This window comes from Salmo trutta, chromosome 36 (assembly GCF_901001165.1).
Source record: "Salmo trutta chromosome 36, fSalTru1.1, whole genome shotgun sequence".
Classification (NCBI taxonomy): domain Eukaryota; kingdom Metazoa; phylum Chordata; class Actinopteri; order Salmoniformes; family Salmonidae; genus Salmo; species Salmo trutta.
The window spans coordinates 10,470,706-10,486,674 of NC_042992.1; the positions used below are offsets into that span (position 1 = coordinate 10,470,706).

General features: G+C 47.0%; 1 protein-coding gene across 1 annotated transcript in view; it reads left to right on the plus strand.

The window, feature by feature from the left end:
* Window positions 1-625: 625 nt before the first annotated feature.
* The window catches only part of LOC115175380 (zinc finger and BTB domain-containing protein 10), a 30,550-nt gene continuing 15,206 nt past the window's right edge, over window positions 626-15,969 (plus strand). Inside the window, exons 1-3 of the mRNA XM_029734614.1 lie at window positions 626-1,565; window positions 8,886-9,924; window positions 15,860-15,925. Coding sequence (XP_029590474.1) covers window positions 882-1,565; window positions 8,886-9,924; window positions 15,860-15,925 — 1,789 coding nt within the window. The 5' untranslated portion in view covers window positions 626-881. The remainder of the gene's footprint in view (window positions 1,566-8,885; window positions 9,925-15,859; window positions 15,926-15,969) is intronic.

Genomic DNA, 15,969 nt, shown 5'->3' on the forward strand with positions numbered 1-15,969 from the left:
ATCCACAAATAAATTAAAAACAAGAAAATGGTGCCATCTGGTTTGCTTAATATAATGAATTAGGAATTATTTATACATTTACTTTTGATAGATAAGTGTATTTCAAACCAAACACTTTTAGACTTTTACTCAAGTAGTATTTTACTGGTTGACTTTCACTTAAGTCATTTTCTATTAAGGTATCTTTACTTTTACTCAAGAATGACATTCGGGTACTTTTTCCGCCACTGCCCTAAAGCAACAACAACAAAAATTCAGGAATTTTTACGATATAGCCAATGTTGACTTTGTGCCTGTGGTAACCGGTAGGCTCTGTCACCACCACCACTACACCTTGTGCGTTGGATCACTTGCTGTACCTGTCCATTGGAATTAGTATAAAACAAACACGATACGCGCACTAGATCTGTTTGACGCAGTTATTTAATACAAGGGGCCTGCCAACCCGCTTGGCATGAGGTATGAAAGGAGGACAATGATTTATTGGTTGAAGAGAAGGTAAACATAAGATGAAAAGCACGCGTAAAATGAGCGCAGCCACTCAAACAAAAGACGCCATGCTGTTAACCGCACCCCCCATCTTCCTTTAAATGAGCCCCAACTACCCCCCCTTTCTCTGATCGAGGTGCATTATGGGGAAAGTCGTTGCCATTCGACCTCTGCAAGCCTGCGCGGACGCAGCTAGAAACCTGAAATTCATTATGCGTTTAAAAGCTTTATTTATTTCCGCATAACCTACATACTCTCACCAGGAGGCCAAAGCGGAAAAAAACGACAATCAGCCATTTAATTCGGATCCGTAACATATCATACTTAAAGAAATAGACATTAGTCGGTAGTAATATTGTTAAAAAAGTGGTAAATTTTGATATATTAAGAAAATGTCCGGAGAGAGAAACCGCAGGTCGCTGGCGTTCCGAGGAGGTGGATTAGCGGTAACCAGCTCCAGTGGTGTCGGTGGGGGCAACAGTAACAGCTGGGAGGCCCAGGCCTGTCAAGACCGACATTTGAACGGGAACAGGCCAGATCAAGAAGAGGATAGGGATCTGGGGGCAAAAGGACCATCGCAAGGGAAAGTGGAGGGTGGGGGGTCTGTCAGTGATAGCACAGAACCAGAGGCTGAGGAGGAAGAGGACCCGGAAGGGGGCAACTGGGCATCAGGGGTAGGAGAGGATCGTGTCGGTTGGGTGGCAGTAACTGTCGGAGAAGAAGAGTCCAGGGAAGGGAGTAGCCGGACAGCGGGTAACTGCCTGGACGGCGCTGACTTGGGCAGCGGGGGCACGGGATCCGAGGACGACAGAGGCGAAGCCGCCGGGAAATCTTGGGTAGAAATGAGACCGCAGACGCTACTCCTGAAACACTCCCAATTCCAAGCTTCATGGCTACAGGAGTTTCCATGGCTCACATTTTGTCAGGAGACGGGACTTATGTCCTGCTCCTGGTGTCACAACATTCCCACTAAAAACAACGACGAGCTGGTCAGAGGTAGTCGAAATTACAAGCGGGCCTTGTTGCTGAGACATCACCTGTCTTCTGAGCACGGGAGGAATGACCCGACGAAGCAGGTAAAGTGTCATCCTCTTAATTTCATTTTTTTTTTCATTTTTAGTTATTTGTAGCTAGCCAATATTATCTGAGAAGGAAAATAGACAAGACAGCTAACCAACTAATTAGCTTGCTAGTTTCTGTTTTAGGCACAGTTGACTTCGAGTAGCTTGCTAGCCGGGCTAGTTCGAGCTAACAGTTTGCTGGCAGTTTCATTTCCCCACAAGAGGCTATGTAATTTTCTAGTTTGAAACTGACGTTATTGCTTGATAGTAAATGGGAGCTAGCCTTATCCCATGTCAATCTAAGTACCTAACGTTACAGCTAACGTAAATAAAATGTGTTTAATGGTGACGTTACTGTAGAAACCAATAACTAGCTAAACAAATCTGTCTAGTTCGAGTTAGCCTGTAGGCCAGTAACCGTGGGAGTCCCATTAGCTTACAGTACTATTCTAAAAGTAATAGGTGGTTAGCTAGCTTCGCTTAATTTACATTTCCATAGCCACAAGAACAGTACACATACTAGTTACCAGCAACTACATTGGATGATTGCTAGCTAGAGGTCGCCAAAGGTAAGGGCTTGACCATATTTTTATTTATTTTTCACCTTTATTTAACCAGGTAGGCAAGTTGAGAACAAGTTCTCATTTACAATTGCGACCTCAAGATAAAGCAAAGCAGTTTGGCACATATAACAACACTGAGTTACACATGGAGTAAAACAAACATACAGTCAATAATACAGTTGAAAAATAAGTCTATATACAATGTGAGCAAATGAGGTGAGATAAGGGAGGTAAAGGCAAAAAAGGCTATGTTTGGGGAACTGAACCCCTGCCTACCCAACCAAGCCTCTGTTCTGCTTCAAATGTCATTTTGATGGCTCGCTTACAGTAAAGAGCAGAATGTCCTCTGGCGCATTTCTCCCTTTCCTCCACTTTGGGGCAGTTAAATTAGAGGCATTGTTCAAGATGACCCCCCAAAAATCCATAGATGGTGTGTGATGGCCTAGGTTGAACAGGAGGAGAGGTAAATAAAGTCCCAGTTGCTTACAATGGGACTCTAATTGGTAGAATTTTACTCTAATGGGTTCATATGTATGCCAGCAGCATCATGGATCGTCACAGCAACATCTGACCTTGTCACCCCATAAATGTATGGATTAATGGGGGGTATTATGGTATGGTTGTTTCATATCATAGATTTCTATAGCCATACATTGTCAGATTGTATGTAGAGGACAACTGAAACCATTATGCCTTCTTGAAAGACCATCACCAAGGGTTATTTCCCCTGTTAGCTTGATATCAAACATTGATTAGCCTACTTGGTGAAATTACCAATGTGAAAAGGATTAATATATTGATGCAAATTATTCACATAGCTGGAATAGTCCTGACCATAGGACATATAAAACTGCTTCTGGACGAGATTAAACATTCCACTTGTGTAAGAACAAAAACTGTCAGACTGTTACTACACAATTACTACACAATTACTCAAATCTAACAACAATGTTGTGAATTGTAATTGGGCTACAGTGTTTTTTTTTTTTACACAGGGTTAAAGGGTAATCACAGTGCTCTTAATTCCCCTGACAGCTTGAATCAGAGTCAGGATAGGAAGTGATAAATAGCAATTTGGTGTGTGTGTGTGTATTGGGGATCTGTAGTTTGTGTGTGTGTGCCGTAAACTACCCCGATCCAACCCAGGGCTGTATATTTACACACATATATTTACACATGTATATGTATTTTTTTTTTTTTTACACACAATAACTACATATCCCAGTTACCAAATATACAAGAACTACAGATACCAGTTACCAAATTGATATCGATCACTCCCTATCCTGACTCTGATTCAAGCTGTCAGGGGAATTAAGAGCATGTAGCCACACTTTGACTCTTAATTTGTCAGTGAAGTGCAAAAGGATTGGATCACACTGCATGGTTAGTTCCTTCTGTCCGATCCACTAACTTGTACACGTCACTAATTAAGAAGGAAATCCAGTGAGAGGAGAGATTAGAGAAGAAGCAGTAGTCCTCCTCCCTGGAAACAAGACGACCCCGGATGGTTGGTAACAAGGCCCTGGCGTAGGTTTACAAGTTAAAGATAGGGAGGGACACGACAGACACCAACCTGCCTTATCCATTGTGTATTTAAACACTTTGCTATAGCCTAATTTCACGTCGTAGCATATTTTTAGATGGTTTTAGATGGTCTTTAAAATCTCTTACATTTTTTCAATTTAATTAAGGTTAAAGTTAAATATATGCAAATTATTTTTTTCCCTGTGGTGTTTTCCATATATATATATATATATATATATTATAACAGTAGCCTGATACTGTTTGAATATTGACTGTGTGAACTGCATTGTTGCAGCACATGAAATGGCATCCTTATTTTCTTCACCTTATTCCCGATCAAAGTCATGCCCAGCTGCGTGGCTAACCTAACTCGATTACTCAATTAGCTCTGCTATAGAGAAGGCACACAGACCAAAGCAGCTGCGGCTGACTGAGTGTGGATCTCGTACAAGCCTGGGTCTGGGCTGTACAGTCCTGGTACAGAGGTTCTATACAGCGTTGGGTTGGGGTTGGGTTGGGTTGGGGTAGGGTTGGGGTAGTGTTGGGTAGGGTTGGGGTAGTGTTGGGTTGGGGTAGTGTTGGGTTGGGGTAGGGTTGGGTTGGGGTAGTGTTGGGTTGGGGTAGGGTTGGGTTGGGGTAGGGTTGGGGTAGTGTTGGGTTGGGGTTGTGTTGGGGTAGTGTTGGGTTGGGGTAGTGTTTGGGTTGGGTAGGGTTGGGTTGGGGTTGGGTTGGGGTAGTGTTGGGTTGGGGTAGTGTTGGTTTGGGGTTGGGGTAGTGTTGGGTTGGGGTTGGGTTGGGGTAGCGTTGGGTTGGGGTTGGGTTGGGTTGGGGTAGTGTTGGGTTGGGTTGGGGTAGTGTTCGGCCAGGGAAGGGGAGAGGGAGATATAATATGACATTTGAAATGTCTTTTCTTTTGGAACTTCTGTAAGTGTGATGTTTACTGTTCATTTTTATTGTTTATTTCACCTTTGTTAATTATCTACTTCACTTGCTTTGACAATGTTAACATATGTTTCCCCATGCCAATAAAGCCCTTGAATTGAATTCAGAGAATTCTTCCCAGGAATTCTTCAGCCCTATGTGGAGCCCTTTGCATTGTTGGGAGGCCTGGAGCCCCCTTCCCCTCCACACACCGTAGGGTCATTCACACCGCTGTAGTAGTGTTCTAATGTCTGGGTTAGAGAGGGTGGGGAGCTAGCTGGCCTCAGGATAGGGTTGGTAGATCGATGGTAGAGGAACAGGGGTGTTTGTGTGTATGGGGGGGTAAGCAGAAATTAGTGGTGTTCCGCTGTCCTCTGTCGTCTCTGAGAACAATGTTACGTCACATCTGCTCATTGTGGGGTTGGAGGTGTGTGTGTGTGTGTGTGTGTGTGTGTGTGTGTGTGTGTGTGTGTGTGTGTGTGTGTGTGTGTGTGTGTGTGTGTGTGTGTGTGTGTGTATGGCCACATTAACCAGGGCTCTCGTTGCCCGCACGGCCCTTGGTTTGTTTTGGTGTTGTGAGATATCGTTCTGAGAATTCTACTCTAAAGGGAACTGTTTTGTATTTAAACTCCGTTATGGTAAGTGATTATTGTACATCACAGGATATCCATTGGTAGGTAGTTTCAGTCAACTATTTTAATAAAGGCTACATGGATAGTAGGAACCTTACATTTTAGTCATTTAGCAGACGCTCTTATCCAGAGAGACTTACAGTAGTGAATGCATGCATTTCATACATTTTTTTCCTCGTACTGCATAAGGACGCAGATGGATTATTATTCCACCACTAACTATCTCTAGACCTACAACAAATGGCCACATCACAGAGGTGGATATCGTCACCATAATGTTCTCTTTTGGACCCAGTCAGATCAGTGTGAGAGACCTGGACATCCAGCAGCACTGCCATCCAGCAGCACTGACACACTGTAACACCTGGCACATCTGGAGAAAGGATGAAGGATGAACTCGAGTGTGGAGCTGGAGCTGATCTTGGACCAGGAGAGAGGAGGGAGTCCTAGCCGGACTCCATACCTCTGTACAGCAGCCTATCTAACATAGCTTACATGCAGTACTGTTGCAGGCCTGTATCAAATCTAATTTATTTATATAGCCCTTCTTACATCAGCTGATATCTCAAAGTGCTGTACAGAAACCCAACCTAAAACCCCAAACAGCAAGTAATGCAGGTGTAGAAGCACAGTGGCTAGGAAAAACTCCCTAGAAAGGCCAAAACCTAGGAAGAAACCTAGAGAGTAACCAGGCTATGAGGGGTGGCCAGTCCTCTTCTGGCTGTGCCGGGTGGAGATTATAACAGAACATGGCCAAGATGTTCAAATGTTCATAAATGACCAACATGGTCAAATAATAATAATAATCACAGTAGTTGTCGAGGGTGCAACAAGTCAGCACCTCAAGAGTAAATGTCAGTTGGCTTTTCATAGCCAATCATTGAGAGTATCTCTACCGCTCCTGCTGTCTCCAGAGAGTTGAAAACAGCAGGTCTGGGACAGGTAGCACGTCCGGTGAACAGGTCATGGTTCCATAGCCGCAGGCAGAACAGTTGAAACTGGAGCAGCAGCACGGCCAGGTGGACTGGGGACAGCAAGGAGTCATCATGCCAGGTAGTCCTGAGGCATGGTCCTAGGGCTCAGGTCCTCCGAGAGAGAGAATTAGAGAGAGCATACTTAAATTCACACAGGACACCGGATAAGACAGGAGAAATACTCCAGATATAAGTGACTGACCCAAGCCCCACGACACACAAACTACTGCAGCATAAATACTGGAGGCTGAGACAGGAGGGGTCAGGAGACACTGTGGCCCCCTCCCATGATACCCCCGGACAGGGCCAAACAGGCAGGATATAACGCCACCCACTTTGCCAAAGCACAGCCCCCACACCACTAGAGGGATATCTTCAAACAACAACTTACCATCCTGAGACAAGGCCGAGTATAGCCCATAAACCATGTGCCATGGAATCGGTACATAGAAAATGTCCTCGCAACCTTTATGGCATAGCTGTCATGTTTTTGGTCCTTAAATTAAACTGGTTGACTTTTTTTATTTATCACAATTTTTGTCTTTTACGCAGGGCCGGCAGACAAGTTCTTCACCTTCCACTTTGCGCTAATGCTGCAATCAGTTGCTTGTAATTTTGGATAGAGCTGACATTTCCATATATTTTTAACTGCATGTGTGACAACTCCACCAGTCCTATTTATGATATAATTTACAAAGATTAACCCCCCCCCCCCGAAAAAACCCCATAATAACGGGTTTTTATCAATTAGTATATTTAAGTTGAACAATTTTAATATTTGTTTGTTCTTTTCTGGTGGACTAAACTGAAATTGCAACCAGCTTTCTATGGCATGTTTTAAAAATAGTGATATTTTGTAGATTTCATTTTCAAATAACTGAAAGTGAGCGGGTGTAATCTGAATGAAGAGAAAAAGGACATTCTTGAACACTGAAAAAGGACATTCTCGAGACATTCTGACTAATCTGCTAGAGAACCAGTTTGGATTGAAGGTTAGTTTATGTAGGACAAGACTATGTGTTGGTGATTTCCCCAGAGATGCTTCATCCACGTGCTCATCCTCCTCCCTCCTTATACACACCTATGACCTCTCCAAATACTATCCATCCTGTTGGGGTAAAAAAATAAAGTGACCGACTCTCTGGCATTGAGCCCATTGTATGGTGGTGTGGATGATGATGGAATCATTCTGCCTTTTCCTTCCTTCCTGTTATCCTATTCAGGGCTTAGCCCCTCTTAGAGAGCCACGTGCACCATGTCTTACCAAGCATGCAAACACATACGCGCACACGCACACACTCACATTAGGGCCTTTATTGTTAAGTGGGAGCAGAGTTAGAGCAGAGGAGACACAGAGGAGCCAGGCTTTAGCTGCTGTGTGTAATAAGTGAGTGCAGGGCCATACAAAGAGGCCCCAGTGAGGTACTGAACAATGAGCCTGGAGGAGAGGGCCTGTTATTAGAAATGGGGTGACCAATCTCTCTCCCCTCCCCGGTCTTGCGTTGCGTTAGCTAGCATTAAGAGAGAGTCATCCTGTCTGCTTGGACAAGGGCATCCAGTCAGAGTAGGGGGGTAAGCACCTCCGAGGGCAGAGTAGGGGTGTAGGGACCTGCGAAGGCAGAGTAATGAATTTAGTCTGAATTTAGTCACCCCAGCTGGGGTGGGGGGGTGCAGGGCTCGAGCAATGCAAATTACTCAGGATTAGGACAACTGCTGTGCAATTTCTTACGAGGCAGAAATGTATGTAGCCAGTGTGTTAGTGTAGTAACTGTTCAGCCAGTGCTGTGTTCTGCTTCGTACCAACTTGGTCTGCTGCCCTGGTTGGGGAAACTCCCATGGAGGATGAGGATGAAGGGAGGATAGGCGAGATGGAGGCAGAAGGAGGAGGGGTTTCTCTCCCATCAGACATCACAGTGACAGGTAGCAGGGTAGTTAGATCTGTCTCCGTCCGTCATGGTTGATTGTAAGTTGACTCAATGGGACGCTTTCACAGATCCAGATGAAGTCCTATTGTTGTACTAAAACACATGTTTATGCTTTCTCAATAGAAAGAGTACTGAACTCAATAGGAAATAAATAGATCATCTGGATCTGGGTGACCTGCACCGTCATCTGGATCTGGGTGACCTGCACCGTCATCTGGGTGACCTGCACCGTCATCTGGATCTGGGTGACCTGCACCGTCATCTGGATCTGGGTGACCTGCACCGTCATCTGGATCTGGGTGACCTGCACCGTCATCTGGATCTGGGTGACCTGCACCGTCATCTGGATCTGGGTGACCTGCACCGTCATCTGGGTGACCTGCACCGTCATCTGGGTGACCTGCACCGTCATCTGGGTGACCTGCACCGTCATCTGGGTGACCTGCACCGTCATCTGGGTGACCTGCACCGTCATCTGGATCTGGGTGACCTGCACCGTCATCTGGATAGTTGGGAGTAACCGTGACCCAAGCCGCTCTCTCGTGACAACAGTGTATTCACCTACTTTAGAGTAGTAGTAGCAGAAGCAGCAGTAGTAGAAGGCTTTCCTACATTTCCAGTTTCCGCCAGGTAAAGCAACCCCACACCTTCGCAACTCACCTCCCCCATTATGGAGCCAGTCAGACCAGTTTCACCCCTGCCAGGTGCACCCCTGTCCTTTGTCCCTTGCCAATAATCGTGTGTGTGTGTGTGTGTGTGTGTGTGTGTGTGTGCGTGTGTGTGTGTTTACCAGGAGCTGGAGCGGCCTGGCTGTGAGGACCCCCCCCAGGGGACAGACATGGAGACAGAAGACTACTACAGTAATAACAAACCTAACCAGGACTCGTACTGCTACCAGCTGCTGCAGGAACTGGACAAACAACGCAAGGGAGGAATCCTGTGTGACGTCAACATCGTTGTGAGTGGAGAGGTGTTCCGGGCGCACAAGAACATCCTCGTGGCCGGGAGCCGTTACTTCAAGACCCTCTACTGCCTGACCAAGAGCGAGAACTCCTCCTCCACTTCCTCATCCTCGCCATCTGACCAGACGACCACAGTCACCCATCTCGACGTGGCGGCCGGGGCGGGGTTCTCAGTCATCCTGGACTTCCTGTATAGCGGTAACCTCCTACTGACCAGTCAGAACGCCATCGAGGTGATGTCCATGGCCTCTTTCCTCCAGATGACGGAGGTGGTGGGATCGTGTCGGGCGTTCATCAAGGAAGCCCTCAACATCAGCATCAAGCAGGAGGCCCCCGACTCAGTGGTGGTGGACTACAACAAGAGGAGAACGGTGGCCAAAGACGGAGCAGGACAGGTGGGCTCGGACGGCAGCACCAACAAGAAGCCTGGATGTAACTTCTGGGCCACCAGCATCCTGTCCAAGCTGTCGATAAAAGCCAGTGGTCATGTCAACAATGGGGACCAGGTAGGGGGAGGCAGCGTGAAGGAGGAGCCCAGTGATGTGATGGTATCTGCGGGGGAGGGCTGCGCCCTGGGGAGCTCCGGCTGGGGCTGTGAGAACTCGGCTGAGAACGAGCCTCCGAGCGTTCCGGGGCCGGTGTTCGTCTGGAACGAGCCGGCTCCCGGGGCGGCGGCGGGCGGGCCGGTGGTGGTGAAGCGGGAAGATCAGAAGGCGGAGCCGGGGAGCGGGCGGAGGAAAAAACAGATCACACGGCGGTTCGTCTACAACATCCCACCGGAGTCGGAGGAAGGGTTTGACGAGGGGATGTTCATCCAGCCCTCAGCCTCCTACCCCAGGGAGGACTTCTCCTTCCTCTCTGAGAACGCTGGTACGTCACCTCACCCTCCTCTCACTCACACCTGCAGATCTTTAGGTAGCCAATGGTCAGACCAACAGTTTGATACAATACAACTTTATTGTTCAACTGCACTACACTCAATCGCCCCATAGACAACACATAAACAACCAACAGTTCTTTAGATGACAAAACAGCGGGCCTGTTTTAGTGAATGTGTACATCCTAGTATTTTGTCTCTAGTTCCTAGACTGACATGGTATGACGACCATGCCTCTAGTCATGGCATTTCGAGTTTGTAGAAGTCTGAGTTAGTTCAGAGTTTAGCTCTGTTCCACAGTCATAGAGAGAGTACAGTATCTAGCTAACTGGTCCAACACTGACTGGACATGGCAGCCAGCTAGGGCTAGTCAGCCTCTCTCTCAGCTATGGATGGCAGAGAGAGTGACTAGAGACAATACCCAGAGCAGTTCAGAAACTAGTTGAAATCATTTCAAATACTTTATCTGTGCTCAATTGAGCTTGCCTGGCTTAATGGACCAAAAGAATAATCCTAAAACTGTGAAACCCGCCCATCTGGCACTTCAGGCAGGCTTGAGATAACGTTCAAAGGGTTTGAAAGATTTCAAATAGTATTTGAACCCAGGTCTGATCCGAAGTGAATGCATTCATATATGATTATGGACAGCGTTTTTAAGCCCGTCCACTTCTCTTCTCGCCCTGCCGCCCCATACCACAGAAACCCTGGGTAATCTCTAAGTCTATGAGCCTGTCACACACACACACACACACACACACACACACACACACACATACACACACACACACAGAGTCCCAGCTCTGCCCCATTAAGCAGTGTGCTGTATGGAATGATATGATGTATTAAGTGGGAGGGGGTTCACTCCTAATGCAGGGGAAACATTCTTCCTTTGGGCTTCTTTAAACACAACTGATCTGAGCTCATGTTCCTGAACCACTTTAATGTAGAGAGGGGTGTTCCAGTAACGTCTGTCTCATCATTAATGCAACAACATCATTCCCTAATTTGGCACTTCGACATCTCCCGTTCTCTCCGTCTCTTCAGCCAATCGGAGAAAAATTCCTTCTGAAGTAGTAGTGAACTGTAGTAGTATGGATTACTACGAGGAGAAGCTGCTGTTTAGCATGGCTGAGCTCTGTAGTAGTATGGATTACTACGAGGAGAAGCTGCTGTTTAGCATGGCTGAGCTCTGTAGTAGTATGGATTACTACGAGGAGAAGCTGCTGTTTAGCATGGCTGAGCTCTGTAGTAGTATGGATTACTACGAGGAGAAGCTGCTGTTTAGCATGGCTGAGCTCTGTAGTAGTATGGATTACTACGAGGAGAAGCTGCTGTTTAGCATGGCTGAGCTCTGTAGTAGTGTGGATTACTACGAGGAGAAGCTGCTGTTTAGCATGGCTGAGCTCTGCAGTAGTGTGGATTACTACGAGGAGAAGCTGCTGTTTAGCATGGCTGAGCTCTGCAGTAGTGTGGATTACTACGAGGAGAAGCTGCTGTTTAGCATGGCTGAGCTCTGCAGTAGTATGGATTACTACGAGGAGAAGCTGCTGTTTAGCATGGCTGAGCTCTGTAGTAGTATGGATTACTACGAGGAGAAGCTGCTGTTTAGCATGGCTGAGCTCTGTAGTAGTATGGATTACTATGAGGAGAAGCTGCTGTTTATCATGGCTGAGCTCTAGTAGTATGGATTACTACGAGGAGAAGCTGCTGTTTAGCATGGCTGAGCTCTGTAGTAGTATGGATTACTACGAGGAGAAGCTGCTGTTTAGCATGGCTGAGCTCTGTAGTAGTATGGATTACTACGAGGAGAAGCTGCTGTTTAGCATGGCTGAGCTCTGTAGTAGTATGGATTACTACGAGGAGAAGCTGCTGTTTAGCATGGCTGAGCTCTGTAGTAGTATGGATTACTACGAGGAGAAGCTGCTGTTTAGCATGGCTGAGCTCTGTAGTAGTATGGATTACTACGAGGAGAAGCTGCTGTTTAGCATGGCTGAGCTCTGTAGTAGTATGGATTACTACGAGGAGAAGCTGCTGTTTAGCATGGCTGAGCTCTGTAGTAGTATGGATTACTACGAGGAGAAGCTGCTGTTTAGCATGGCTGAGCTCTGTAGTAGTATGGATTACTACGAGGAGAAGCTGCTGTTTAGCATGGCTGAGCTCTGTAGTAGTATGGATTACTACGAGGAGAAGCTGCTGTTTAGCATGGCTGAGCTCTGTAGTAGTATGGATTACTACGAGGAGAAGCTGCTGTTTAGCATGGCTGAGCTCTGTAGTAGTATGGATTACTACGAGGAGAAGCTGCTGTTTAGCATGGCTGAGCTCTGTAGTAGTATGGATTACTACGAGGAGAAGCTGCTGTTTAGCATGGCTGAGCTCTGTAGTAGTATGGATTACTACGAGGAGAAGCTGCTGTTTAGCATGGCTGAGCTCTGTAGTAGTATGGATTACTACGAGGAGAAGCTGCTGTTTAGCATGGCTGAGCTCTGTAGTAGTATGGATTACTACGAGGAGAAGCTGCTGTTTAGCATGGCTGAGCTCTGTAGTAGTATGGATTACTACGAGGAGAAGCTGCTGTTTAGCATGGCTGAGCTCTGTAGTAGTATGGATTACTACGAGGAGAAGCTGCTGTTTAGCATGGCTGAGCTCTGTAGTAGTATGGATTACTACGAGGAGAAGCTGCTGTTTAGCATGGCTGAGCTCTGTAGTAGTATGGATTACTACGAGGAGAAGCTGCTGTTTAGCATGGCTGAGCTCTGTAGTAGTATGGATTACTACGAGGAGAAGCTGCTGTTTAGCATGGCTGAGCTCTGTAGTAGTATGGATTACTACGAGGAGAAGCTGCTGTTTAGCATGGCTGAGCTCTGTAGTAGTATGGATTACTACGAGGAGAAGCTGCTGTTTAGCATGGCTGAGCTCTAGTAGTATGGATTACTACGAGGAGAAGCTGCTGTTTAGCATGGCTGAGCTCTGTAGTAGTGTGGATTACTACGAGGAGAAGCTGCTGTTTAGCATGGCTGAGCTCTGTAGTAGTGTGGATTACTACGAGGAGAAGCTGCTGTTTAGCATGGCTGAGCTCTGTAGTAGTGTGGATTACTACGAGGAGAAGCTGCTGTTTAGCATGGCTGAGCTCTGTAGTAGTGTGGATTACTACGAGGAGAAGCTGCTGTTTAGCATGGCTGAGCTCTGTAGTAGTGTGGATTACTACGAGGAGAAGCTGCTGTTTAGCATGGCTGAGCTCTGTAGTAGTGTGGATTACTACGAGGAGAAGCTGCTGTTTAGCATGGCTGAGCTCTGTAGTAGTGTGGATTACTACGAGGAGAAGCTGCTGTTTAGCATGGCTGAGCTCTGTAGTAGTGTGGATTACTACGAGGAGAAGCTGCTGTTTAGCATGGCTGAGCTCTGTAGTAGTGTGGATTACTACGAGGAGAAGCTGCTGTTTAGCATGGCTGAGCTCTGTAGTAGTGTGGATTACTACGAGGAGAAGCTGCTGTTTAGCATGGCTGAGCTCTGTAGTAGTGTGGATTACTACGAGGAGAAGCTGCTGTTTAGCATGGCTGAGCTCTGTAGTAGTGTGGATTACTACGAGGAGAAGCTGCTGTTTAGCATGGCTGAGCTCTGTAGTAGTGTGGATTACTACGAGGAGAAGCTGCTGTTTAGCATGGCTGAGCTCTGTAGTAGTGTGGATTACTACGAGGAGAAGCTGCTGTTTAGCATGGCTGAGCTCTGTAGTAGTGTGGATTACTACGAGGAGAAGCTGCTGTTTAGCATGGCTGAGCTCTGTAGTAGTGTGGATTACTACGAGGAGAAGCTGCTGTTTAGCATGGCTGAGCTCTGTAGTAGTGTGGATTACTACGAGGAGAAGCTGCTGTTTAGCATGGCTGAGCTCTGTAGTAGTGTGGATTACTACGAGGAGAAGCTGCTGTTTAGCATGGCTGAGCTCTGTAGTAGTGTGGATTACTACGAGGAGAAGCTGCTGTTTAGCATGGCTGAGCTCTGTAGTAGTGTGGATTACTACGAGGAGAAGCTGCTGTTTAGCATGGCTGAGCTCTGTAGTAGTGTGGATTACTACGAGGAGAAGCTGCTGTTTAGCATGGCTGAGCTCTGTAGTAGTGTGGATTACTACGAGGAGAAGCTGCTGTTTAGCATGGCTGAGCTCTGTAGTAGTGTGGATTACTACGAGGAGAAGCTGCTGTTTAGCATGGCTGAGCTCTGTAGTAGTGTGGATTACTACGAGGAGAAGCTGCTGTTTAGCATGGCTGAGCTCTGTAGTAGTATGGATTACTATGAGGAGAAGCTGCTGTTTAGCATGGCTGAGCACTTGTAGAGGCCTGGAATCGTGTTCATTAGGGCACAGCGTTTTAAAACATTTTGCAACACGCAATGAATATGATCATTTCCTATAGTCTCTCCTTGTTCCAGTCTGTTCTCTTATGCTTGGTGTCAGAAAAACAGGAGCTATCCTTTAGGTGAACCACGGGGCCACCCCCCCCACCCCCTGCTTTACTATAGCAGAGCTGCTGTATTCATGGCAATAAATTCTTGGTTCCTCTCCAAACAAGGCTGTTGGATTGTTTAAAAGGGCGAGCTGCTTGGTTTCTGCCTCTTTATACGCACACACAATAAATAACTCCCCTCAATCCCTCTGAGGTGCAAAACGTTTAAGGTCTGACCCTCTCCCTCCCTAATCCCCCCTAATGCACTGGGGCTGTCCTCGCCATTCCAAATATTGACCCAGGCAGGCAGGCAGGCAGGCAGGCAGGCAGGCTGGCAGGCAGAATAGAGAATGAGACTGGTGGTCAGGTTCTTAACAATAGGTTCTGAGGGCTCTGAGTGCCAGGCCCAGAGCTAGGGCTAATTAAGCCTGTTCAGTGATCCTAAGTGAGGGGCTGAGGGCTCCATCCTGTGATTCACATATTAATCCACAGTCCAGTGGGAGAGGCTGCTGAACACGCTGTCCTGGCTAGAAGAAGTATACCTTCATACAGTAGCAGACAGGCAGGCTAGGGAATGGATGACAGAGCACGGGCAGCACCAGGGTCGTGTTTGTCTGGGATTAGGCACTAAAATCATGTTCATAATGGGATTAGGCACTAAAATCGTGTTCATGTGGGATTAGGCACTAAGGTTGTGTTCATGTGGGATTAGGCACTAAAGTCGTGTTCATCTGGGATTAGGCACCAGGGTCGTGTTCATGTGGGATTAGGCACTAAAGTCGTGTTCATCTGGGATTAGGCACCAGGGTCATGTTCATCTGGGATTAGGCACCAGGGTCGTGTTAATAATGGGATTAGGCACCAGGGTCGTGTTCATAATGGGATTAGGCACCAGGGTCGTGTTCATCTGGGATTAAGCACCAGGGTCGTGTTCATAATGGGATTAGGCACCAGGGTCGTGTTCATCTGGGATTAGGCACCAGGGTCATGTTCATCTGGGATTAGGCACCAGGGTCGTGTTCATAATGGGATTAAGCACCAGAGTTGTGTTCATAATGGGATTAAGCACCAGGGTTGTGTTCATAATGGGATTAGGCACCAGGGTCGTGTTCATAATGGGATTAGGCACCAGGGTCGTGTTCATCTGGGATTAGGCACCAGGGTCGTGTTCATCTGGGATTAGGCACCAGGGTCGTGTTCGTCTGGGATTAGGCACCAGGGTCGTGTTCATCTGGGATTAGGCACCAAACGGAAAGAACGAAAGCAGACTGAAACAGGGAGTGTCTACCTCAACGACTTTTCAAATAAGAAACTCACATTTTTGTTCTGACTTAGTTTTAAACCGTTGTACTACAGGTGTGCCCAGCTGAACAAGACCCTGGGCTAGGTGGGGCCTGGTGTTTGTGTACGTAAGGTAGTGTCCCTCTGTCTCCCCCCACCCAAAGCTTTCAGACCCTCTAATCATGTCTTTGTTCCTCCTCTCCTCCTCTCACAGAACTGGCCAATCAGTTCCAATACGGCCTCCTACAAGAGTCCGAGCAAGGGGAGTCCTGGGAGAATGGTAAGGGTTGTGCTCTCCTGTAATTATACCATATAGTAGATGGC